General features: G+C 36.5%; 1 protein-coding gene across 2 annotated transcripts in view; it reads left to right on the top strand.

Annotated features, from left to right (window-relative positions):
- Window positions 1-27,592, top strand: part of CACUL1 (CDK2 associated cullin domain 1) — a 65,668-nt gene that overhangs the window by 15,266 nt on the left and 22,810 nt on the right. For both annotated transcript variants that reach the window (XM_036899104.2, XM_036899105.2), the window contains exons 2-4: window positions 3,743-3,869; window positions 4,771-4,873; window positions 26,119-26,214. In XM_036899104.2, the coding sequence (XP_036754999.2) occupies window positions 3,743-3,869; window positions 4,771-4,873; window positions 26,119-26,214 (326 nt within the window). The remainder of the gene's footprint in view (window positions 1-3,742; window positions 3,870-4,770; window positions 4,874-26,118; window positions 26,215-27,592) is intronic.

The following is a 27,592-nucleotide window of genomic DNA, read 5'->3' as shown; positions in this document are numbered from 1 at the left end:
AATATTTTAAAGGTTCCTGGATTGTCATGTTAAGTGTTGACTGTAGATTGGTACGAAAAACCTTTCCAGTGTTTGGCTGAGACTGTATACCAAGTAGTGCTTTTTCTCTTCGGCCTACCTCTGGCTCTGCTGATGCTTGTCTGTATTCTGCTGTTCTTTTGCTGCCATGGTGAAGACTGGCTTGTCTCCTGAGAAGAAAGTTACATTAGCTAGTGTTTTAATCCATTCAGGCTGCTGTAACCGAATACCGGAATCTGGGTGGCTAATAACAACAAATCCATTTCTCACAGTCCTGAAGGCCAGGAAGTCCGAGATGAATCTGGTAAGGGCCTGCTTGCTAGTTCATAGAAGGCCCTCTTCTCACTGCTCCTCACGTGGTGGAAGAAGCAAGGGAGCGCGCTGGGGCCACGAATCCTGTTTCTGAGGGCTCCTCCACCATGTCCTAATCACTTCTAAAGGCCCCACCTCCTAGTACCATCGCATTGGGAGTTAAGATTTCAACATAAGAATTTTAGGGGACCAGATACTCTGTGTCCATAACAGCTAGCACGCAAGGTCAACTGAATTGGCTTCCTATTTATTTTTCAAGCAAAATATATGTATAAATAAATGTATATTACATTTATGTGTGGAAATATGTGTGGAAATATAGAACAGAAATAGATAAGGAGTTTTCGGATGTGGAAATGGGTGTTAAGATGTGTGTGACAGCACCTTTTTCTTTTCATTTCAGATATAAAGTCTCTTTCAGCTGCTTCTGTAGTGGGACTTCATTCTGTTCTTACAGATGCAGGAGTTCACATTTTAAGTTCTTTTCCTCCTTCATGTCTTTGACTTGGTGATTTGCTAGCCTGTGAAGCCTGAGCCTGAGAGCTAGGAGCGCTCCCCAGCGGCAGCCAGGGGTGCAGTTCCCTGGACTAAGCAGTTGAGGAGCCATGGCCTTCCGTCAATTCTTGGTTTTCCAGCTCTTGACATTTTCTTCTGAGTGTGGCACCTAACCTTTCAAATCTTAAATTGTGGTGTAAAGCAGCTATATGATAAGATTAAGTGGTACACTGATACGGGATTCACTAACCTAGATTCACATAGTGGGAAAGAGATTTCTTTCTTACTTAAAAAAATTTTCCCCCAACTTTCTTTGAATTCTTCTGAAAGCAGAAAGGTAGTATTTTGGAGCTATACATCTACCAACCTCTGTTTTTCACAGGGAAAGCAAGCTTCAGGTTCAGAATCTTTTAACAGGTAGTAGGACCTCACTAGAGTTTAATAATGTACTATATTAAATAAATTAATTAGATTATTAAATAAAGACCACGACATTGCCTTCTGTTTAATGATGAATGACACTGCTTTTTTACTTTTGATCCGTTTTCTTAAGTGCAAGTAGTTTTAAGCTCAAGGGGGTGATTCTAGGAAGCACCTGCAGAGGAGTGGAGACATGCGGCAGGGAAGGTAGGGGAGCCAATGAAGAAGTCACCACTGGACGGTGGGAGTGTAAGTGCAGGGGGATCTCTGGGAATCAGTGTGGTACGTGTGTCGTCTCCCCATCTCACCCTGGAGTGAAGGGAGCTACTGGAGTGTTTATACCGAATTCTTGTTAGCCACTACTTGAAGGTGGCTCCTGCGGGTGTTAGTTCTCCAGAACTTCCAAACTTCCCCTCTTTCAGGCAGAGCAATTCTGGCAGCCAGAGAGAACACTGAGGCAAATAATGATAGATTGACAGTGTGGACAGAGTAAACGAGTGGGACACAAACGGTGTCTGCAACACTCCCAGACATGCAAGCCCTCTTACATCTTAGTGAACAGCCACCCACCCCATCCTTTGATGCTCAAGCCAGGAACTTGGGAGTCATTCTTGACCCCTCTCTCATATCTCACATCCAAGCCATCAGCAAACCTACCTTGAAGATGCCCAGAATCTGACCTCCTCTCACCCTCCCCATCACCACCTGGTTTAACCTCAGTCATCTCATAGCCTCCTAACTTCATTTACTCCTAATACAGCAGCTGTAATGGTCCATAGAAAACCTGAGATCAGGTCACTTCTCTGCCCCAAACCCTCCAGGTGTCCCCATCTTACTCAGAGTAAAAGCTGAAATGTTTACAGAGTAAGGTACTTTGTGATCTGGCATCTTCCTGCTTTTGTGTGTGTGTGTGTGCATGTGCGTGTGTGTGTGTGCATGCCCGTGCACATGCACACGCTTTTATAGTGCTTGTTTTTAGCCTTATGTGTAGTCAGAACATTTCTTCCCCATTCTCTTCAGTGCAGGTTATGTGAGTCATTGGTAATTTGTCACAATTTGCATTCCATCTTTACTGCTACATCCTGGTTGATTAAAAAAATTTTTCATACAGCAAATTAACTTTTTATGGTGTACAGAGTTCTTGGTTTTCACAAATGCATGGGGTGATGTATCCACCACCATGATTCCACACAAAACAGTTATCCTAAATATCCCCCCGTGCTACCCCTTCTTAGACAATTCTTCCTACTTTCCAATCACTGTAGGACAATCACTGATCTGTTTTCCTCCCTATAGTTTTGCCTTTATTAGTTATCATATAAGTGAGAATCTTATCATTTGTAGCCTTTTGGGCTTGATTCTTTCACTTGGCAAAATGCATTTAAGATTATTCCTTGTTGTGAGAGTCAATAGTTAATTCCTCAAGTGTCCTTTAAAATAAATTTTTTAAGCAAAAAGAAAAAGTGAACTGATTTAAAGGAAATACTAAGAAGATAGAGGTGGTACATAGATAGGAGAAAATCTTGAACCTGAGTGACTAAGATTTGGAAATCAGTAATGTGGCAGAAAGATGTTAGGTAAAGGCTTTGCTTTACCTGGTACCTCTCCCAGTAATTAGTCATGTGCTCTTGGGGAAGCCAACACTTTACTCCGCAGTTTCTGGTAAAATGAACAGTAAAATACCTGATCTAGTAGTTGTTAACCCCTATCTCCTGAGGTAGCAGTGGTTCCTAAGACACAGTCCATCTGAGGGTATGTGGGTAGCTCCTTCTCACATTAGTATTTCACTGTTGTGAAGCAGCTCTCAACCCTTGGATTTCAAAGTTGTTAGGACCAGATGTTACAAAGGCCTTATTAAGCCTGTAGTGAAGGAATCAGAGCCAATAGGAATGAGGTAAGCCTTCAATCGAAGGCTCTAGTTCATCAACATTTTTTCTTACCAAATGTAAGATAGAGCCTGAGTCCGAGCTAGCGTAGTGCCCTGGAGGGGCTGGTGGAGCCTGCAAGTTTCTAGCAACCTCTTCTGTTACTGTGGCATTTGGACTTCAGTCCCCATAGCCCTTCCCTTAGTAGATTTTCCAGTAGGTGTCTATAGAGATTGATTGTTGGGGCCTCATAGTTTACCACGGATAGGCCATCTTGTCGCATCACTGACAATGTGTATTTGAGGATTGAGTGTATGTTTGTGAACTCTCCACTGATAATAGTATATGAAAACTCAAGAAAACCAATGACATTTGCTTGTTTGTATTTTTAAAGATGGACAGATTCATAATAATTCCTTTTCAATCATAATTAATGGCTGCTGAATATCCCTGACAAGGTTCTTGGTTTTTTTTTTTCTTTTTTTGAAAGGGAATTGTAACTGAGTTGTATTTAGGTGATACAGAGCCAATGTGAATTCAGAGTAAGTGAAAGGAATTTGAAAGCACAATATTGCTATCATTTGTGTTTATATGTGGCACATGGTAATATTTATCTTACTTTTTACTTTTAGTAATGAATGTTATAACTATTGAAGATTATAAGAGCACATACTGGCCAAAATTGGATGGTGCCATAGATCAGCTTTTAACTCAGAGTCCTGGTGACTATATCCCCATATCCTATGAACAGATATACAGGTAAGTCATGATTTAATTCACCTTGGTTTGAGGGTGTATTGGCTGAGGTTCCTGACAACTTGAATTACGACAATATGTGTGCATACAATATACATAAGATGAACTGAGTAATTTATATGTTCCATACTTGTGATTTAGAGGTTTGATTTATACTTTTACTTCAGAATTGGCTTTCAAGTCAAGATAGAATTAACCCTGTTTGATTCGACTTCCTCCTGCCTCCACCTGCACCCCTGCCATAATAATGCAGAAACTATGGAGGTCAACCAAAAAGACAATGACTGATGAATCTGGTGCAAAATAAGTATTTTTTATCTCACAGGGAGACCCTGGTCTCCTCTGTTGATGTTTATTCACACACAGTTTTAGCTATCTTTGGTTATTGTGTTTCCCAGCCTCTGGTAAATTGAAGCAGCAAATTGTGGAGGAACTTGGGTGGGATAGGAAATGAGCCCAGTCACAGAGGAGGGAGTGACAACGGTGTTGTTCTGTGCAAGTGATGCACAGAGAGGTTTCATTGCAAACGTTTTTGTGAGTTAGAAACTTTCTGCTGATTACCACTCTTCTTATTTTGACGTTCATTAAAATGAGAGAGAGCACTTAAGAGAAGCTGGTTTGTAAGTATAGACTCTTAGTATCACCCAATATTAGATACTTTGGTACTGATCATATGTGTAATAGAGTACTCAAAAGACATTTTGTAGCTGGTGGTAATAGCTCTTCCATCTCAACACTGATTCGGACAGCGTCAGTTCGTATTTAAAAGTATGATTGGTCATGTTTTTAAAGCCTGAATGAATTATTTGACAGTAGCTGTATGTCCAAAGTGTGCTTTAACCTTGGGTTAAATTAAGTGCTTCTTTATTAACTTGGGTTTTCTGGGTTTTTTTTGCCCCCACAGTTGTGTGTATAAATGTGTGTGCCAGCAGCATTCGGAACAGATGTATAGTGATCTGATTAAAAAGATAACTAATCACTTAGAGAGAGTCTCAAAGGAGCTGCAGGTAAAGACTGGTTGATTTTTTTGCTTCCTTGGAATTTTCTCAGTGGTTGGAATTAACCTGTATAATACATATTTGCATGCTTGTTAATTTGATTATAATAAAAATGTGTAAGTATTTTCTAGATGAATAGTTGACCACATCATCTAATCTTTGGAATAGATTACTAATTTGAAAATTTGACATAAATTGTGGAAATTTTTAGGTTGAATATATTGCAGGCTTGAACTAATTGCATTTATCATCATGTCAACATTTATTTAAAACATTTTTTCTGTTAACTTCAGTATTCAGTGACTTTTACAACACCAACATGTGTATTTTTATTTTTAAAATTTTTTACTGGAACTTTTTTTCTGTTGTTTTTGAAGAGTGATTTGCCTACTAGTTTCTGATACTTGCTAACATAAACAACTGAAGTCAGCATTTTGTTAAGAAACCCTCTAGAGATGGATATCATCCCAGCCGTAAAATCTGGGGCAAGTTGCAAAAAATATCTTGTTTAAGGAAGGACTGGCCTCTTGATCCCCACCCAACCCTCCCTGCCTCAGTAGTTTCCAGTGTTTGAAGGTCAGGACTATCTTTATGCCAGGGTCAGATCACATTTAAGTTCTTCTGCAGAAGTATCATGATGTGTAGAAGATTACATAGCAGTAGGTGACCAGGGCCCACACCACAACTAGGGAGTGCTCCAGTAATTCTGAAATGCCACAGTTTCTATCAAGTGCTGGGGCATGCTTTGGCCTTGAGATACTGGTCCTCATTTACCCTTGTGACCTGAGGATTTTAGTCTTATTTATCCTGAACAGTTGTTGCACTAGTTAACTTTTTTTTAAAAAATTACAATCAGAGCTATGTTTATCATAGTCAAATGTATACTTTTTCTGTTAGCATAAATTTTTCCCTTCATCTTTTTACCACTAAATGCTCATAATACTCTTTACTTGTTTAACAAATTTATTTTAGTGTCTAGGCTTTGTATATAAATTGTAGATGAAACCCAAGATCTGTGCATTATAGCTTGAAATTACTTGCTTACTAATTCTCGACTCGACTCTCTCTCCGGATTCCCACATCCAATTCACTGCCAAATCTTAATTACTTCCTGTTTCTCTCTTGGCTTCTGTCTACTTCTGTTCACTTGGTCCTACTTAGTCCAGGCCACTGTCATCTCAAGTGTTTTACTGAAATGCTCATCTTAGCTAGTTGCTCTGCCTCTAGTCTTTTAACTCTTCTTACTTATTCTTGCATTTTAGGCAGTGACTGTTTTCTAAAGCACAGTTTGATTATCATACTCCTGTCAGAGTAAAGTCTGAACTTCTTACTATGATTTGGGAGGCCTTTCATTATCTAACTCCTGCTTATTTCTGTAGCCTGATATATTATCTCTCTGCCCCTGCATATTGAACTAATTGCAGTTCTTGAACGTTTTATGTACTCTCACTTTTTGGCTTTTGCCATGCTAACCTGACTGCCTGGAACATACTTCCTCTTTGTCTGCCCTCAGCTTTTTGATCAGTGTGAATTTAACATTTCGGGTGCAGCTGAGACATCGTTTGTTTGGAAGTCCCTCATCTGTGCTTCTGTAACACCCAGTGCATTACTGTAATTTATTATGTATTGTAGTTTGTTGTTTTCACTGTGCCTCCCTACCACCACTTGCTCCAATACTATGTTCTGAGAGGTTCTAGAAAACTGAATTTAATTGTGTGTTTTAACCTGCAGTGTAGATGGTCTTTGGGGTGCAGGGATAACAGAGCTTTCATTAGATTAGTGAGAAGTCTGTGACCTCAAAAGGTATTTTTTTAATACTATTTTGATATTACTGAAATAATACTAAATATTCTTCTAATACAAAGCAAACCATTTCAGTTCAAATTAAAAGGACCATATATTGCTTGTCCTACTTATATCTACGAAATGTGAATTGAAAGTATTAGTATTTATACTTTACTTGGGCCCTGCCCCCACATGTAAATCATTAATTTGGCTGATAGAATTGTGATTTGCTAAATTCATTTGTTATATTGAACTTCTGCTTGAGAAGATTTTTCTTGTATTTAGTTTTGTCAAGCATTGTAAGACTTCTTTTTATTCTTACAGTTGGGATATTGAATATTATTGTAAAATACTTTGAAAGTCAGAGAACACTGTAGTATTACATTACCAAGCTCTGTCTAATTGGTAGTTTTGGAAGGCTAGTTGGCTACATTGTTTGCCATGAGTTTACTTGACCAGTTAGCAGTAATAGGAAGGTAACTTGTTTCTTGCCCAGGCTGGGCTGCACAGGGTACCGGTGCTTTGGAGTTACTGAGGTTCAGAGAGCAAGATGATGAGGTTTTCAAGAATGATCCCTGTTAGTGTGGGTGGAACTCCTCATTCCTTATCATAGATGTATGATAGTTCTTTATACCTTTGTTGATGTGCACTGATTTATTTATAAATAATTTATATAAATTATTTTTATATAAATGTTTAGGTTGCTTCTAATCTTTGGCAATTGCTGCAGAGAGTAACCAGTCTTGTAATGCCATTTACTATGTCCATATTGCAGTTTACAAAAGTGTACCAACTTACAGTCAAAGCAGTCACTTGTATATCAGAGTACCTGTTTTTCCCTCACCTTTACTAATACAGCATTTGAAAGACTAAATAATTTTTGCTTTACAATAATATAAGAATAATTCTTACTAAAAATTAAAACAAATAAGAATGATATCTCCTTCACTATTAGTATTTTGAAAACCCTATTGATAAAGGTAAAAGGTGATATATGATGTAAAACTGGGGACTTTATTTTTATAAACAGTACATGTCCTACTTAGAGTTCATCAGTAATGGCCTATAAAAAGTCTTACTTCAAAATGATCCCTTTTTGAGATTATAAAGTCTAACTGTTATTAAATAGCCTGGTGAAGGGGATAAAAATATGGGGACCTGGACTGTGGTCTCAGCTTTGCCACTCAGCAGCTGTGTGCCTCTTAATCAAACACTATAATATCATCTTGTAAATTTTCTCAACATTAAAATGAAGTGGCATTAGTGGAATACCTGGTTCCCTTAAGCTAAGTTTTAGATTTTTGTCTTTTGCTTCATGCTTGGCAAATGAGTCTTCATTCTTGTCTCAGGCTTAAGCTCATCAGTGATTACCTTCAAAACAAAACAATACAAAACAGATGATCAGAATTTCTTCTATGTACAGATAGCCTCTTGGCATTAACAACTCTTATTAGATGAGTGATTGTGTTAGAGTGTTTCTGCGCCCATGTCTGGCCACCTCACAGTCCTCCTTTGCTTTTTTATCTTTTGTGCCTGGCACAATTACAGCTGCAAACCAAATTTGATCTGTACCAGTGGAAAGAGTAGCATGTTAACTTCATATGACCACCAGTCTTTATGTTCTCTAGACACTTAGACGTTTTATTTATTCAGTGTTCAGTTTATTCAGTTTATTAATTCATTCAGTGTTACATGTATGTGGCATAACCCTGTGTAATCTCTACTTTATAGAAACTTTAAGGGCTGTTTTCGTGTGGAACAGAGCAAGAGTAGTATATGCCAGGCTCCGTAACCAGAAAAGTTTATTTGGGTAGAGTATTTTGTTTGCAGCTCTGATATTAGTAATGAAATATTGTTGTTATGAGCTGGAACAGAGTGGGATGAGTTGCATTTGGTAGGTAATCAGAAATGTAATGTTGGTGTTGATAAATCAATGAGTTGGACCTTCAGGGCATCAGCCTTTGTCTTTCGAGGGCATCTTAAAATAGTTGCTCATTTGTCTAGTTTACATAACAGTGATTTATTTATCTCTATCAAAAGGCATATATCCTGTTGGGAAGATTGAAGAATATGTGAAATAATTTTCCATACTCCCCATTTATTGACTTGAAAAACTAGAGAATACTGTTTTCAGAGATTAATAAGATTATTTTAATCTCTTGAACCTAAATTTTTATTGAACAGAATAATCTAACTTGCTGCCTCTTTAAAATAAATACTTCTTTCATTTTGGAAACAATGACTTTTCCACTACTTTAGTAACTAAAAAGTTTTTTTGTTGTTAAAATTAATAAAAGCACTTAAATAGGAAAACTCACTTAGTATTCTATTTTATTGCATATATATCTATACTTTCTTACCTACTACAAAATTGTTTGAACTGTGACAACATGTTTTGCTTTCGTTTTGTTTTAAGCCATTCTCCTCCTTGCACTTAATGCCTCTTTTTAAACAAGATGATGAAATTTTCTATTAATATATTTTCCTCTTTCCATGTCTCTAAAGCTTTAAAATGTGAATTTCCGGTTCTGATATTTTGATATACCCAATGAATGGAAGTAGATGACTATAGAAAGAAAATTGTTTCACTAGTTTAGTAAATGATACTCTGGTCAGTTTTGGATAATTGTGTTGAAATTTCTAGCAGTTGCCATATTTTAGGTGAGGGCTCAGACCATGTTCTCCAAATGCCTATTGAACTTAGGATTTCTTTTTATGAATACCTAATATTCATGTCTAAATATAAATTTCTCTTCACCCAGATCAGTTTCACCCTCAGACTTGAGATTTCATACCCATCTTCAAGTTTTTTTCTCCGTTACCTCTTGTTTCAAGGTTGATAGAATACTGTTAACTTCACTTGCTTTTGTCCTTCATTCTTGCTGCCTTCAACCCATTCGGTGTCATTATGCACTTGCACTAGTGCAGTATTTGCCTAACTGGTTTGCTTTTCTATAGTCTGTTCTTTTGGCTGAAGAATTTTCTAAAAACACTGTTTTGATTGGCATACTTTCTTGTTCAAACCCTTAAAGACTCACTGTCGACTTTCTCAATCACAGTTGATTTCTTGACAAAAAAGATTTCTAGTTTGTACCTTACTCCTACACCTTCCCTTAATCTCTCTTTTTTTTCCAGACTTATGTTACCTATTTCCTTAATCTTTTGACTCTCCCATTTAACTCCAGAGCAAAGACCATACTTCTTAACAAGGATTTCAAGGCTCTTCACAATCTGAAGATAGTGTAACTTTGATCATTTTTGTGTGTTTTCTCACTTGGTTTCTTCTGCCACGACTTCTTTCCTCCCCTCCCTTCCTGCAGAGGTGGCATTCTCCTCTCTGGTAGGGTACGCTCAGCTTCGACTTCTGAACGCAGCAAGCCTAATTAACCACTTTTTCTTCTTTGCTCCTGTAGCACTTTGGATTTATTGCTGCTCTAGGCCTTAGTTTAGCGCTTTGGCAAGCAGTTATTTCCCAAGCAGGATGTCACTTTTGCAGCACTGACTTAATAGTGTTGGTTAAATAATCGTGAGTTAAATATACTCGTCATAATGCTGCTGACGACCTGTTTCTAATTCTCTTCTGGGATGCATGGTAGGAGTATACTTTTCTATCCCATTGAAGTTAGACTTGGCCAAGTGACTTGCTTTGGCCTGTGAATTGTGAGTGAAGTGTGAGTGGTGAAGTGTGTACCCAGAGATCGGAAACCTTTAAGGTTGATTGTGCAGTTCTCTGAGTTGCTCTTTCTCTGCCAAGTGTTCCAGATGGCAGAAGCTTCCTTAATCTGGGTCCCTGAGTATGACATGGAGCAGATCCTTAAGACTGACATATAACATGAGTGAGAAAGAAAGCTTTGCTATATGTATATTTAAAATTTTTTTAACACATTTTTATATTTTTTAAAATTGAAATAACAATTCCCATACCCTAACATGCATCGTTTTAAATTGTACAAGCTCAGGTGTTTTTTAGGATAGTCACAAAGTTGTGCAGCCATCACCACTAATTTCAGAACCTTTTAGTCACCCTAGGAAGAAATGCAGTACTCATTCACAGTTAACTCCATTTTATCCCATCCTTTCAGCCACTGGTAACCACAAATCTATTGTTCTGTTTCAGTAGGTTTGCCTCTTCTGGACATGTCATAGAAGTGGAATTAGATGATATGTGGCCTTTGGTGCCTGGCTTAATTTAGCATAATGTTTTCAATAATTTATGTTTATAGCATGATTAATATTTCATTCCTTTTTATGGCTGAATAACATCCCATTGTATGTGCCACATAGTGTTTAGCCAGGCTTTGTAATTGTAAGTCCATGCAATTTTGGGAGTTGCTTTTTGACTGATAGAATAAGCATCTGATTTACCAATATTTAGTATATCCTGTGTTGCCTTACTATCACTTGGATAATTGTATTTAGTGGATGTAACATCCTTTACTGTTAAGTGGCACATCTACATTTAAAAAAATTTTTGTGTGTGTCTGAATCCAGAATCGACTAGAGCAGTTGTGAGGCATTTTTTTCAAACATAATGTTGATAAATTTATAGTATGTGTTAGTGCACCTTATCTAATTGAGAATGTATTTTGTTTCACCAAATAAAAATACTCTGATGTTTTGATTTATAGCTTTGCAGTCAGCAACCCACTAACAAGTATATTCCTTCTATCAGTTTCTTCGGTTTGGAACTTAGCCTGTACATTGTCCCCAGTAAGGAGTGTTTAAATAGAGATTTGGTTCCTGGGACAGGACAATGACCTGAGTGTTTGGAATACCACTGATAACACCTGAGTTGCAGGGTCCTGAGGAGGAGAAATCACTACGACAGAGGCAGAGAAGGAAAATGTAGCAGTTTTGGTTCTCAAATAGGACTGAATTTAGAGTAGTTTAAATTAGTATTTGTCAACTATTTTAATTAAAAGGAAGTTAATTACGTTTAAACCATTCATTTAAATAAAATTGAAGTTTTGATTAGCTTTAATATATCTTTGTTGAGATAAGTATAATTTGACTCTCAAACCAATTAATAATAGTGGAAATTAATAAAAACTAAACCATGATCGGTCAACATTACTTTTATACACACTTCACAGACACCAGATTACATAATAGAAGCTTTACTGCCAAGCTGCCAACACACTGAGCCAGATTCTCTTGGGGTATAAAATCAGAGCAAGGGTGGTTTTGCTATTTGTGCTTTGTCCGGTGGGTGGCAGCATAACTCAACTAGTTGTCTTGTATGGGGTCCTCTGAAATTTTACATGTTTTTAAAGGCTGTAATGTCTGTCTTAAACTACAAAGTGTGTTAAAAAAAAGAAACCTTTTAATACCCCAGATATGCTATTTACTACTTGATTAGAGTAAGGAAGATTTTAGATAGTAAGAAAATTGCCTGTTTTCCTTTGTCTGCATAGATTCCAAGTGAAATAAATATCATTGCCAACTGGTAAGTAGCTCATCATGTGTACTCTACTGAAAGGTTTTCTGAGTAAGTTATTTGGAAATTATTTTTTAATCTAAACTGCATCTTAAAACACTTGTTTTAACAGAGTTGTTCTTATCTCAGAGAATTTGCCAGTGGTATGCCTAACCCTCATTCAGTCTATAGGCTTTCATTCAGCCCATAATTCTAGTAAGTTTATTATCATCCTTTGAAGGCAGGAACTATGTTTTCTTATCATGTGTCCTCATAGGGCTTAACATGATGCCAGGCCCCAAAGAGAGACCCAGTAAAAGTACTTACTAGTTGGTAAAAAGCAGATGCTTGCTTTGCAGCTGAGATTACTAGAACCAATTCCTTGTTCCAGTTAAAGTAGCATCCTGAACTTGGAAAATGAAATTTGTGATGAGCAGGGGAGTCAAATCACTTTAATAACGAATAGTTGTTTGCAGTTTATCATCACAGTGTACAGAGTGTAATTATGAGTTGTACTCTTTAAAAATTTTTTTGTGACAGTTATGTATTTTAATTAGAAATGTGAGGAGAAAAGTTTCCTTTAAAAAATAAACAAATGGGGTATGTGGTAATTTTTGTCAAGTGTTAAAAGATGAGGTGCATAGGAGAGTGAGAAGTCACCCTAGTCCGTCTGGCTTCTTTGGATATTTTCTCTATTTAAAGTAATCCTTGAGCCTTTTGTAACTGCTTTGTCACCTGGCTAGTCAGTTTAAAAGCCAGGATTAGAACCTAGATTTATCTCATATGGATAAACTAAAGGAATCCAGTATCAGAGGCTAGACTTTAATTTAGTTTACTGTTCAAGCCCACATGATATTTGGAAAATGAGAAGTCTTATTTTGAAAATAAATCAAGAAGAAATTTCCTTATAATATAGTAGTAATAATAATAACAGTTGACTTTGTTAAGAGACCTAAGAGAGAAATGTCTTCTATCTTAATGTTATACTCACTTTGACTTCTTTATTGTTGCTTTTTCTTAGAGTTGATATTAGGAACATCTGATATGTACATTATAACTCCTAATAGCCCCTGATCATTTACCTTTTATATAAATTACCATATTTTGGATATTCTACTGTGGGAACAATATCTGCACTTCAGGAATGGGAATGTAATATATTTGTTTATTTGGGAAGAAATTTAATTTTTATGAAGCATCTATCAGTAATTGGTGTTGCTTCTGGAGCCTTGACAGGTCTGTCCGTTGTCAGTAAGGTATTGCTCTGGAAAGTTATGGAATAAGCTAGTTGGACTAAAAGCATATTATACACTGTTAGTTTTTGCTCAGGTTAGTCATGTAGAGGCAGATTTTTTTTTTTAAAAGAATTTCTCATTTGATTCAGAAAGTAATAATAGGGATCCTTGAGAGAGCATCCAAGTCCATTTGCGTGGTATGCAAAATGCTTGTCATACTTGGTAATATAGAAAGAAATGTTAAAATTATGAAGGAGGTGGAAAAAGAGGGCGGCCTGAGAAGTGAGGCAGAAGCCTCTTCCCCAAACTGCATATAACATGAAAATACAGCAAACACAACTAATCTTGAAAGAACAACCAGAAAGAAGACTGTAACACACAGCCTACATCTGGGGAAAAGAGAAGACCTCACGGAAAAGGGTAAAGTAGGAAAGCCGCAATCCGGTGGGACCCAAACCCTCCCCCAACCCCAGCTCACAGGCAGGAGAAAGAGAAACGGAATAGGGAGGGAGTAGAAGCCCAGGACTGCTAAACACCCACCCTTGGAGATCTGCTCTGGGAGTACAAACTCACATTACATGGTGCTCTGGAGATTAATGGGGTTGGAAAGCAAAGACAGGCAGAATACTCAGAGAGCCTGATTCCAGCTGCTTGTGAAGAACAGGTACCCACAGCCAGAGGCTCCAGGACAAAAGAAAGGCAAGCCTTTTTTAAAGACTCCCCAATACCTAGAAGGCTGCTAAAGGGACAAGGATTACACCAAGCTTGGTGCTCAGAAATAAGGACAGGTGAACAAAATCGTCGTGGCACACACAGCCCAGCAGGTTGGGAACATTCTGGAGCTTCAGGCGCTCCATCCTCTTGGCTGGCAATGCAGCACTGACGCCCCCCACTATGATACACAACTTGCTGCTCCTTCCTCCCGGCCTGCACTGGATTGCAAACCTGCTGCCCCTGCCATTGTGCCAGGCCATCTGGAGGGCAGCCCTGCCTAGAGCGTCTACAAGGGCGTAACGCAGAGGCTGCTCCCTGTGCTTTCTGCCCACTGGCCCTGGCGGCTCTGGCAGGCACTCGCACCACTCACCTGTGATCCCTGCCATTACTCCAGGTGCTGGGCAGCTCCAGAGAGTAGAGCTTCTGGGAACTAGAGGGCATCACCTACACAAAGTTATTATTCTATAGTAATCATTAGAAATATGAAACAGAAAAATAATCTTGTTTAAAACAAAATCACTCAAACACCAGAAAGAGGGCTAAGTGAAACTGAAATCACCAGTCTTCTTGATAAGGATATCAAAATAAAAACCATAAACATGCTCATAGAGCTACAGAAAAATGTTCAAGATCTCAGGAAGGACCTCAAGAAAGAGACAGAAACTTTGAAAAATATAGTATCTGAAATTAAACATACAATGGGGGAATTTAAAAGCAGATGAGGTAGAGGAGACAGCAAATGAGATAGAAATTAGAGACCAGGAATACAAAAAAGCTGACACATGGAAAAAAGGATCTCTAGGAATGAAAGATTAATAAGAGAACTGTGTGATCAATCCAAATGGAACAATATTTGCATTATAGGGTATCAGAAGAAGAAGAGAAAAAGGGATAGAAAGTCTCTTTGAGGAAATAATTGCTGAAAACTTCCCCAAGCTGGGGAAGGAAATAGTCTCTCAGACCATGGAAGTGCAGAGATCTTCCCAACACAAGGGACCTGAAGAAGGCAGCACCAAGACATATAATTAAAATGGCAAAGATCAAGGATAAGGACAGAGTATTAAAAGCAGCCAGAGAGAGAAAAAAGATCACATACAAAGGAAAATCCATCAGGCTATCATCAGACTTCTCAGCAGAAACCTTACAGGCCAGAAGGGAGTGGCATGATATATTTAATGCAGTGAAACAGAAGGGCCTCCAATCAAGAATACTCTACCCAGCAAGACTACCATTTAAATTTGAAAGAGGGATTAAACAATTTCCAGATAAGCAAAAGTTGAGAGAATTTACCTCCCACGAACTGTCTCTACAGTGTATTTTAAAGGGACTGCTCTAGAAGGAAGTGCTCCTAAGGCTAAATAGCTGTCACCAGAGTAAATAAAACCACAATAAAGGAAATAGACCAATAAATTGCTAACGAAATGCAAAATTAAATCAACTACCCACAAAGTCAGTCAAGGGATACACAAAGAGTACAGAATATGACACCTAATATAAAGAGTGGAGGAGAAAAGAAAACCCTTTAGATTGTGTTTGAAAAAGTGTAGTAAGTTAATTAAGTTAGACTGTTAGATAGTAAAGAAGCTGCCCTTGAACCTTTGGTAACCATGAATCTAAAGCCATTATTATTGCGATGGCAATAAGTACAAGTACATATCTATTGATAATCACCCTTAATGTAAATGGACTGAATGCACCAATCAAAAGACATAGAGTAATAGAATGGATAAAAAAGCAAGACCTGTCTATAGGCTGCCTACAAGAGACTCACTTCAAACCCAAAGACATACATAGACTAAAAGTGAAGGTATGAAAAAAGGTATTTAATGCAACTAATAGGGTGAAAAAAACAGGAGTTGCAGTGCTTGTATCAGACAAAATAGACTTCAAAACAAAGAATGTAACAAAGAGACAAAGGACATTACATAATGATAAAGGGGTCAGTCCAACAAGAGGATATAACCATTATAAATATCTATGTACCCAACATAGGAGCACTTACATAAGTGAAGCAAATACAAACAGAATTAGAGGAGGAAATAGAATGCAGTGCATTCATTTTAGGAGACTTCAACACACCACTCACTCCAAAGGACAGATCAACCAGACAGAAAATAAGTAAGGATACAGAGGCACTGAACAACACATTAGAACCGATGGACCTAACCAGCATCTACAGAACACTCCACCCAAAAGTAGCATGATACACATTCTTCTCAAGTGCACATGGAACATTTTCAAAAACAGATCACATACTAGGCCACAAAAAGAGCCTCAGTAAATTCAGAAGGATTGAAATTGTACCAAACAGCTTCTCAGACCACAAAGGTATGAAAACAGAAATAAATTATGCAAAGAAAACAAAAAAAGCCCACAAACACATGGAGGCTTAACAACATGCTCCTAAATATCAATGGATCAATGACCAAATTAAAACAGAGATCAAACAATATATGGAGACAAATGAAAACAACAACTCAACACCATAAAATCTGTGGGATGCAGCGAAGGCTGTTCTAAGAGGGAAGTATATTGCAATACAGGCTTATCTCAAAAAAGAACAATCCCAAATGAACAGTCTAAACTGAAAATTAATGAAACTAGAAAAAGAACAAATGAGGCCCTAAGTTAGTAGAAGGAGGGACATAATAAAGATTAGAGCATAAATAAATAAAACCAAGAAGAATAAGGCAATAGAAAGAATAAATAAAAGCAAGAGCTGGTTCTTTGAGAAAATAAACAAAATAGATAAACCCCTCGCCAGCCTTATCTAGAAAAAAAGAGAGTCTAACACACATAAACAGAATCAGAAGGGAGAAAGGAAAAATCACTATGGATACCACAGAAATACAAATAATTATTAGAGAACCCTATGAAAAATTACATGCTAAGAAATTGGATAACCTTGAAGAAATGGACAACTTTCTAGAAAAATACAACCTTCTAAGACTGACCCAGGAAGAAACAGAAAATCTGAACAGACCAATTACCAGCAATGAAATTAAATTGATAATCAAAAAACTACCTAAAAACAAAACCCATGGACCAGATGGTTTCACCACTGAATTTTATCAAACATTTAGAGAAGACCTAATATTCATCCTCCATAAAACTTTCCAAAAAGTAGAAGAGGAGGGAATACTCCCAAACTCTGTCTATAAGGCCAGCATCACTCTAATACCAAAACCAGGCGAAGATACCACACAAAAAAAGAAAATTGCAGACCATTTATCCCTTGATGAACGTAGGTGCAAAAATCCTCAATGGAATACTAGCAAACCAAATTCAAAAATACATCAAAAAGATCATCCATCATGATCAAGTAGGATTTATTCCAGGGGTTCAAGAATGGTACAATACTTGAAAACATCAACATCATACACCACATGAACAAAAAGAACAAAAATCACATGATCATCTCAGTAGGTGCTGAAAAAGCATTTGATAAAATTCAACATCCATTCATGATAAAACCTCTCAACAAAATGGGTATAGAGGGCAAGTACCTCAACATAATAAAGGCCATATACGACGAACTCACAGCCACTGTCATACTTAACACTGAAAAGCTGAAAGCTATTTTCTTAAGATTGGGAACAAGAAAAGGATGCCAACTCTCCCCACTTTTACTCAACATAGTACTGGAGGTTCATGGCAATTAGACAACACAAAGAAATACATTCAGATTGGTAAGGAACTTAAACTGTCATTGTTTGCAGATGACGGTGACATTGTACATAAAAAACCCTAAAGAATCCACCCCAAAACTACTAGAAGTAATAACTTAATTCAGCAAAGTAGCAGGATACAAAATTAATACACAGTAATCTGTTGTATTTCTATGTACTAATGATGAACTAGCAGAGAAATCAGGAAAGCAATTCGATTTACAGTTGCATCAAAAAGAATAAAACACGTAGGAATAAACTTAACCAAGGATGTGAAAAACCTATACCGTGAAAACTACAAGACACTCATGAGAGAAAATAAAGAAGACAATTAATGGAAATTTTCCCATGCTTATGGATAGGAAGTATTAATATTGTCAAAATGGCCATCCTGCCTAAAGCAATCTACAGATTCAATGCAGTCACTATTGGAATACCAACAGCATTCTTCAATGAACTAGAATAAATAGTTCTAAAATTCATATGGAACCACAAAAGACCCCGAATAGCTAAAGCAATCCTGAGAAGGAAGAACAAAGCTGGAGGAATTACACTCCCCAACTTAAAGCTCTACTACAATGCTACAGTAATCAAAACAACTTGTTACTGGCCCAAGAACCAGACCCATAGATCAGTGGAACAGACTAGAGAGCCCTGATAAAAACTCAAACATATACAGCCAATTAATATACAATAAAGGAGCCATGGATGTATAGTGGGGGAATGACAGCCTCTTCAGCAACTGGTGTTGGCAAAACTGGACAGCTACATGTAAGAGAATGAAATTGGATTATTGTCTAACTCTATACACAAAGGTAGACTGGAAATGTATCAGACCTGAATTTAAGTCATGAAAACCATATAACTCATAGGAGAAAAATAGGCAAAAATCTCTTGAATGTAAATATGAGCAACTTTTTCCTGAACACATCTCCTCAGGCAAGGGAAACAAAAGCAAAAATGAACAAATGGGACTACATCAAGCTAAAAAGCTTCTGTACAGCAAAGGACACCATCAGTAGAACAAAAAGGCACTCTACAGTATGGGAGAATATGTTCACAAATGACATATCTGATAAGGGGTTAACATGCAAAATATAAAAAGAGCTCACATGTGTCAACACCCCAAAAGCAAATAACCCAATTAAAAAATGAGTGGAGGATCTGAACAGACACTTCTGAAGAAATTCAGATGGCCAAGAGGCACATGAAAAGATGCTCCACATTGCTAATTATCAGGGAAATGCAAATCAAAACCACAATGAGATATCACCTGACACCAGTTAGGATGGCCAACATCCAAGACAACAAACAACAAATGCTGGTGAGAATGTGGAGAAAGGAGAACCCTTCTACACTGTTGGTGGGAGTGTAAATTAGTTCAACCATTGTGGAAAGCAATATAGAGGTTCCTCAAAAAACTAAAAATAGAAATACCATTTGACATAGTAATTCCACTCCTAGGAATTTACCCAAAGAAAACAGGATCCTAGATTTAAAAAGACATATGCACCCCTATTTTTATTGCAGCACTATTTACAGTAGCCAAGATATGGAGACAACCTAAGTCTCCATCAGTAGATGAATGGATAAAGAAGGTGTACACATACACAATGGAATGTTATTCAGCCATAAGAAAACAATCCTGCCATTTGCAACAACTTGGATGGAGCTAGAGGGTATTATGCTCAGTGAAATAAGCGAGGTGAAGAAAGACAATTATCAAATTATTTCACTCGTTTGTGGAATATAACAACAGCAGCAGCAGACTCACAGACTCCAAGAAGAGATTAGCGGTTGGGGAGGGTAGATGGGGAAGGAGGGAGAAGGGGATTTAAGGGGCATTATAATTAGCACTCACAGTATAGGTAGCTCACAGGGAACAGTACAGCACAGAGAAGACAAGCAATGACTGTTGGATCTTACTACACTGATGGATAGTGATTGCAGTGGGTTGGGGGGCTTGATAATATGGGTGAGTGTTGAAATCACAATGTTTCTCATGTAAAACTTTTATAAGATTGTATATCAGTGATACTTTAATTTAAAAAAAGAAGGAAAAAAACCTAGTGGAAACCTATAGTGGAGCTGGAGAGTAGGTATGGATTTGCCCTCATGTGGAGGCTTCAGGGATCCTATACTGGTAGTTCACACTGGCCTTTAATGAGTCATGACAACTTCTGTTGTTCTCTTACCAGCTTTTGTGGCTGCCATCACCAAAGGAGGGCTGTGTTTCCTTAGAAGAGCTTGGCACTGTCTGAAACTGGTTTCACTTGATTGGACATTGCAGATATAAAATACACAGACTTAGGTCTCTGATGAGCGCATGAATTGTTTATGTAGGTTAACCACTTTTTCTTAGTAGGATGAGAATGATGTTCTCTCTGGCTTTCTGCATTTTAGGTGGAGGTGGAACTTAACTGTCACATTTTAATAAATTTATAGTTACTGAGTTTGATAACAGTAAAGAAACTTAAGTTTAAAAGAAATTCATCTGTAGTTGAAACACTCATGTTAAAATATTAATATATCACGTTCTTATGAATTTCATTATGGTTTGCAGCTAAATTGTCATTGTTGTCATTCAGTAAATGCCTTGTGCTCCGTGGGCAATTACTGCTCAACCCTCTCTTGAATCTTCCAGACTTCCTTCCCATAGAGCTCCTTTCTTTCCTTTGAAGCAATCTAAGGTAGAGGTTTCTAAATGCTTAGCAGCTGCTGGACCAGCTGTTTAAAGAATCCCCTGAAGTTCTCATTAAAAATAGACATTTCTAGAAAGTTTCTGAGTCAGGACTTTGGAGTGTGACAAAAGAATCTGCATCTTTAACAAACCCTTCAGGCGATTTGGAGGGCAGCCTTCTTGGAGGTCCACTGGCCTATGGAAATGTACCATTCTTGCTGAACCAGGTTTCTCTTGAGCAAGGAGTAGTGTCATCTTATATTTAAGTACGAAATTGCATTGTTGCTGAAGCCACTCAGCACATCTGCACCATTGAAGTGCAAGTCTGAATTAGAAGTGTCTACTACAAACCTGGTTAATAAAAACAGCAAAGCAAAGTTTAAGTATCTCAGAAGGAGGGGCTTATGAAATAAACAATGGTGTGTCTAAGAAGTCAGTAAAATTATGTTGTAGAAGTATATTTGACCTGGGAGATATTTATGATATGTATAATTGAGTGATAAAAGCAGATTATAACATAATATAATTTCATATTATACATATAAAACATACACATTCACAGGAAGAGAAGAAAATGTTAATGATGGTTGTCTACCAGTGTTGGTAGTGGTTCTTTTTCTTTTTTTTTAAATTAAGTATTGTTAATATACAATCTTATGTTGGTTTCAAATGTACATCACAGTGGTTCAGTAGTCCCCGTGATCAACTTATATTGTGACTGCAAATTATTGTGCTCCGTTATCCCCCTCCTCCTTTGTAACCACTAATCACTTGACAGTGTCTATGAGTCTACTGCTGTTTTGCTTTGTTTTTATATTCCACAAATAAGTGAAATCATACAGTATTTGTCTTTTTCCAAGTAGTGGTTATTTTTTTATAAATGCATTTTTAGTTTTTTAAAATTTTAGTAAGTACATATTAATTTTGTGAAGATACATGTTAGTGGCCTTTCTGTTTATTTGATCCTTCCCTCCAACCCTTTCTTCCTCCCTGTTTCATTTTAACAAGCAAAAATCACTTCTTTATTCGAAGACAACCAGAATGTGAATGTGAACATAAGAGCACATACTCTTAAGCTTTTTTTGTGTTTCATTTTGGTAGGGTGGGGTACAGGTAGAAGAGGAGGGATGTAAATCTGAAATTGTGGAGCTTGTTTGTATTTTACATCTACAGTGTCTATTTTGGTAGCCACTAGCCATATGTAACTGTTGAAATTAAAATGAAATAAAAATTAGTTCCTTAGTTTCATTAATTACACTTCAAGTTCTCAGTAGCCACACACGGCTAGTTGCTACCATATTGGACAGCGCAAATTAGGACATTTCCATCATAGCAGCAAGTTCTTTTGACAATACTGACTAGGTCATAGTATATTTAAGTTTATTGAAAAGTAAAATTAACTCATGTTGTTCTAAAATTAATATTTTGTATTAGAGTAACTGACCAAGCTTCTTTATCTAACTTTCAAAATTAAGGATAACAAGCTTTTATTCCTTTACTTCCTGTGAAGGTTGGTATATATTTCAAATCTGACCTTCCTTTCTTGTTCTAAGGCATATCATACAATTTACTTACCAATAAACAGCAATTTTAGTGGCTAGTTTTGAAGACCCAACCTGTTAATATCACTATACATATTTTTTCAACCTGTTAATATCACTATACATATTTTTTGACTAAGTATATTCCTTTGTAAGTTTAACATATTGTTTTTGCAATGAACCTTTAAGAAACTATCACTTGTCAAATTTCAAAGAAAATATCCACAATTATCTGAGAAGGATATCAAAATACACCTTCCTTTTCTGTCTGCATTATCTGTGAGGCTAGATTCTCTTAATTTACTTCAACCAAAACAGCATGTCACAAATGATTCAGTACAAAAGCAGATACGAGAATCCACCTGTCTTCTATTAAACCAGAGTCTAAAGAGACTTGCAAAAATGTAAAAACAATACCATTCTTCTTTTACTTTTTTGGGGAAAATATACATCTGTAATTTATAATGTAAAATATATAACTTAACATTAAAATATGTTAAAAATTGATGAGTTTATTGTTGCCATTTTAGAATGGATTAATATATATTTTTACAACCCAGTTTTAATTTCTAACATGGTAAATATTAATAGAACCCAGCTTTTTGGAATCTTCAGTTATTTTTAAGAGTGTAAAGGGTTCCTGAGACTAAAATGTGGAGAACCACTAGAATAAAATAGTATGTTAGGAAAAGTGCAGATCAGTATTACTGTATGTTAGCATTTGTGTGAAAAGGGATCTAAATGGAATACTTATTTTCTTGTGTATGTGTAAAATTATTCTGGAAGGATATAAAGGAATTAAGTATTGGGTCAGTGAATTCATTTTAATTTTAAATTAAATGAATGCATTACTCATTTTTTTTTTAAAGCAGAAGAAATTAAAACATTCCTAGCAGCTATACTCAAAATCTCAGGGAGTCTGGGTCTGTTACAGAAAGTTAGAGCAACTTTGAAGTCATGGTTATTTTTCTGGTGGCTTGCTTTTACTTGTTCTATTTGAGAAGAAAATGAAAATTGCTTATTTAGGGCTAAAATATTTCAAATATTTCACTTAATGTCCAAGCCAGATACAGTCATGTTGAAGTAATGTAAATCAAATCGGTAGTAATGTCCCCAATGCAGCTCAGATATACTGAAGTTTTAAGGAGGAATAATTTGTTTTGTTTTGTTGAAATAGTGGTTATTTCTAGTTTGTTGTAAAGAAATTGGATTTATTTTAGAAGACTGTTATAATTTATAGTCCTGCCATTAAAAAGGTTTTGGATAAGTGCTGCATGAAATGTTTAAGTAAAAAGCTAAGTAAATATTCTGATGTTTGATTCAGTACAAAAATTGCTTTTTCATACTCACAGCCTTTGAGGCTTTGGGAATTCTTGAAAAGAATAACTAAGGAATTCACTTTTATTTATTCTGTCTGTTACTAAGGGTGCCTTTTGATTACTGTTCATACTTCTAACTTTTTGGATAGACAAAGTGACTTTTTATGAAAAGGAAAAATTATTTTGATGTTAAAATTGCTCAGATTTTTTTCCTCATATAATAGTTCTAAAATTTATTTCTTTGAATACTGAAATATCATTTCCAGAGTTCTTTGAAGCAGTTAAAAGAAAGGTGTTATGTGTGATTCTGTCCATTAGTCACATTTATATGTTTGTCCATAATTTTGAACCATTTCCCCCAATTTCTTTAGTTAACAATGAATGCCTTAAATAATGTAATGGGTTTTTCAAGTATTAGTTAAATGGGTAGTTAATTCAGAAGAGTTTACTTACTCTTATTGGTTAGTTGTATATGCATGTATAGTATTTGACATTTTTCAAAGCACTTACACATTATTTTCTTTGATTCTCAGCACATCTTGGAAGTAGGACAATTAGTATATTTCCTGTGGTAATTCAAATTCAGAGGGCTAAATAAATTGCCTAATGTCATGTAGCCTTGTTAAGTAGTAAAACAGCAATTTAGATTCAAACAAGCTTTGAACAAATTTAGGTTTAAATAGGACTGTCCTTGTAAAAGTGCATCTATCAATACCTATGTTCCAGGTTCTGTGGTCAGCAACTAGAGATATTGCCCAGTACAAAGATCTTGCCCTCCAGGGGCTTGAAGTTTAGTGGCACAGACCACTTAAAGTTCAAGTTCATTGGTGCCTTTGAAGGGCCATGTGTCTCATCTCAGGTAGTTTTGAGGAAGTGACACAAATCTTGAGGGGTGACTAGAAGTTAGCCAGGGTAAGTCTGTCTAGGGGGTGGAAACAAAGGCATTCAAGTAGAAAATAACAGTTAAGGAGGTCTAACAGCACACTGATATTGTTTGGGAACTGTTAGTAGTTCCATGTGAGTGCTGGGCTGGGCTGAGCTGCATGTGAGATGCGGCAGGATGTGAAAGCAGAGGTCAGCAGTATGCCCTTAACTGGAAGTTTGAACATTTTTCCAAAGGTTTCAGGGTTCTAGAAAAGTACAGTAAATAAATAGATGGGAAGACTCAGACTGACCAAGGTTTGAGCCTTAGTTCTTGGGCTTGTCAGCTGTTGTAGTCAAGGGACTAAATATTTCTGAGCCCCAGTTGTCTCACATGTAAAATGGAAATAATACTCATTTTGTAGGTAGTTAGAATTAAGAAAAATAAGTATAAAAAAAGCACCTAGTATGTGCCAAACCTGTATATACTCAGTAATAGAAGATGAATCAGAACTAAGGACAGTTCACTATGCATATCCTAAACTTCTACGTAGAGCTGAAAAAAAATTGTGAATTACATCTTATTTTGAAATAGTTAATTTTGCAATTTGCACATTTATGACAGTTTCACTGAAATGGTTTTAGAATTTCATTGTTTAAATGTAATATTTAGGAATCTTTCATTGTGGTATTTCCTTGTGCCCTTGTTTGCAAAAAGGACATTCTGTATAAGATACAGTGATTAAGTTTTCAGACTGCCTCAAGTTAGACTTCATGTGGAGTCAGTTGTACTTGTGTGATGTTGTATGTCATACCCATACCCCCAGCATCCTGGCCCAGGAATGAATTCTTGGCTGGAAGATCTGAATCTGTCATCTCCTAACACTAATTCTAGCAAATTACTTGCCCATCTGTGTGTGTGTTTCTTCAATATTAAAATGGTACCTAATTAATTCAGCTTTAAAGAATAAAATGAAATAGTACATGGCTACACTTTTGTAAAACACCATGTCTTAGGTTGGGTTGCTGTACCAGAATACCACAGACTGGGTGGTTTAAACAACAGAAATTTACTTCTCACAATTCTGGGAAGTCCAGGATTAATGTGGCAGCTGATTTGGTTCCAGATAAGAGCTCTGGGGCTCAGGGGAAGGAGGCATATAGAGAGGGGGCTAGAGAACAAGCTCTTGGTATCTTCTCTGATAAGGACGCTAATCTTACAGGATCAAGGCTCTACTCATATGACCTCATTTAGCCTTAACTACTACTTTACTCCAAATAACTCCACTAACCAGCTGCACGGGTTAGTGCTTCCGCATAGGAATTGGGGTGGGGGCAGGGGGAGAACATACATTCAGTGTACAACATGCAGTGAAATTGGAAGTGTTCTCTTTTGATGGCTTTATGACTTGGTAATATGAGTTAAATATTATGAGTTAAATGCCAGGCATGTAATGTATTAATTTTACTGCTTTCCAGAGCTGCAGATGTATATGGACTATTTAACTCCTGCTTTTTTAGCCTATAATATTTATGATGGTTAGTTGCAAAAGGTTTATAATCAAGTTAGTACAGAACTGAGAATATTACTGTATCTAAGGTAATTATAAAAATTCAACAGCAATTCTAATAGTGTATTAAGTCTGTGCCATTTCTTCTTTTCTCCCTATTCCAGGCCCAAATATAGTTTGGTTCCTATAGGAAATGTCTACGTAGTTCAGTGATAATTTTAAAATCGTATCATTTGTCTTAATTGTGAATGCACCCTTTTTACAACAGAGTGAGCCTTACAAACTAACATGGTAAGGTTAACACATATTTAAAGACAGCTAAACCAAACCTCAGGTTTGCATAGCAGATTTTGGAACAAAGATAGAAGTCTTCACTTTAGGATGTAAGCCTCTTCCTTTTCTTAATGATGAATTTCAATACGAATTTTGACTCAGACTTCTAAGTTTCTTTGTGTTTTAGATTGTTGTAGAAAGTCTTTATACCTGATTTCCCAGAATGATCACATTGATGTTCTTTCTTACAGGCCAGCCCCCCAGATCTCTATATTGAAAGATTTAATATAGCTCTTGGACAATATATGGGAGCATTGCAGAGCATTGTGCCTCTTTTCATATATATGGTAAGTTAGAGCTGATTTCCCCCTTTCCAAATACCTTGGTTTATTGGTCTAAGCGCAGACAGATGGAGAGAGTTAAGTATGTTTTACTTTAGAATGGAAATTAATCTCAGTAATGTTTGATAATGTTGACACAGAAGAATTATTTACCCTTGTACAGTTTAAAAATTCCATAAATAACATTGCTGAATAGATAATTAGGCATTAATAATCAGCAGTCACCCAGTTAATATTTATTTTATTTCTGCCATATGGAAGATACTATGCTTGGAAAACAAAGATATATAAGAGAGATTTCTTGTCCTCAGAAAATAGAGAGTTAAGACATGTATCTAAAAAACATGATATATGATAAGTGTCAAGTCATTTGACCATAAAAAAGTAGAATAATAAATTCCATTCTGATGATCTCTTTCATTTGGAGAATTATGCCATGAGTATCATTTATAGTGTTGACTAAATAATGGGTTGATTAACCCTCTCCCTCTTCAAAATACATGCTGTAGAATCTTAGTGTTCCTGTGGAAGGGAGGGGCCCTTAGAAACCATTTTTCCAGTCCCCTCTTTGTTTATTAGATTAGGGAATGGCAGTTGTGGTTGATCCTGCATTCTGTAACGTAGAGAGTGCTCTATGTGGGAATACCAATCTTTAAAATGATCGTTCTCCATAAGATATACTCTGCTGAAAAAACAGAACAATGGGAGAAATCTATATTACCATTAAGGAATTGTTACTTAAAAAATTTGTGGAAGATGCTTACAGTAGAAAAATATGCAGTTAAAAATGACATGTCTGTTATTTTAGAGAGAAATCTTCCTGATAACACATTAGGTGAGAAAAGCAAGATGCAACTCAGTGTATAATATTTCTATATTAGCAAGTGTTTTTCTTTATTAGAGGGGAGAAAAGTGCATATCCACATACATGCAAGCAGCGTTTTAGAAAGAATATATAAACGTTTTCCCCTGGTAGAACAGGACCTTGGAGAATGGGGCAGAGGCCTGCTGTGCTGTTCTTAATGCATACCCTTTTGCATAGTTTCATTTTGTATGTGCATATTACTTTTATAATTTTTTGAAGAGGAAAAAATTTGTGTTAAGAATTGAGAGAATCAGTGGACAACTTTTTAACATTCCTCTTTGTATTTTCCACTCCTATACACTGAATTAACACTTAAACATGAAAAAATTCCATCTTTTTTGACTTGCCAGTCATTCTAATCGGGATAGTTTTGGCTGCAAGAAACAGAAAACCTAATTCAAAAGTGATTTAAGTAAATAAGGAAAAGTTACCTCTTGTAATAAAACCCCAGAAGTAAGGCAGTCTCCGGAGTTGGTGGAATCTGTGGTTCAACAGCGTTACCAAAGACTCAGGTTCCTT

The sequence above is a fragment of the Manis pentadactyla genome, chromosome 8, assembly GCF_030020395.1.
Source record: "Manis pentadactyla isolate mManPen7 chromosome 8, mManPen7.hap1, whole genome shotgun sequence".
Taxonomy (NCBI): Eukaryota; Metazoa; Chordata; class Mammalia; order Pholidota; family Manidae; genus Manis; species Manis pentadactyla.
This window is presented reverse-complemented; position numbering and strand designations above follow the sequence as displayed.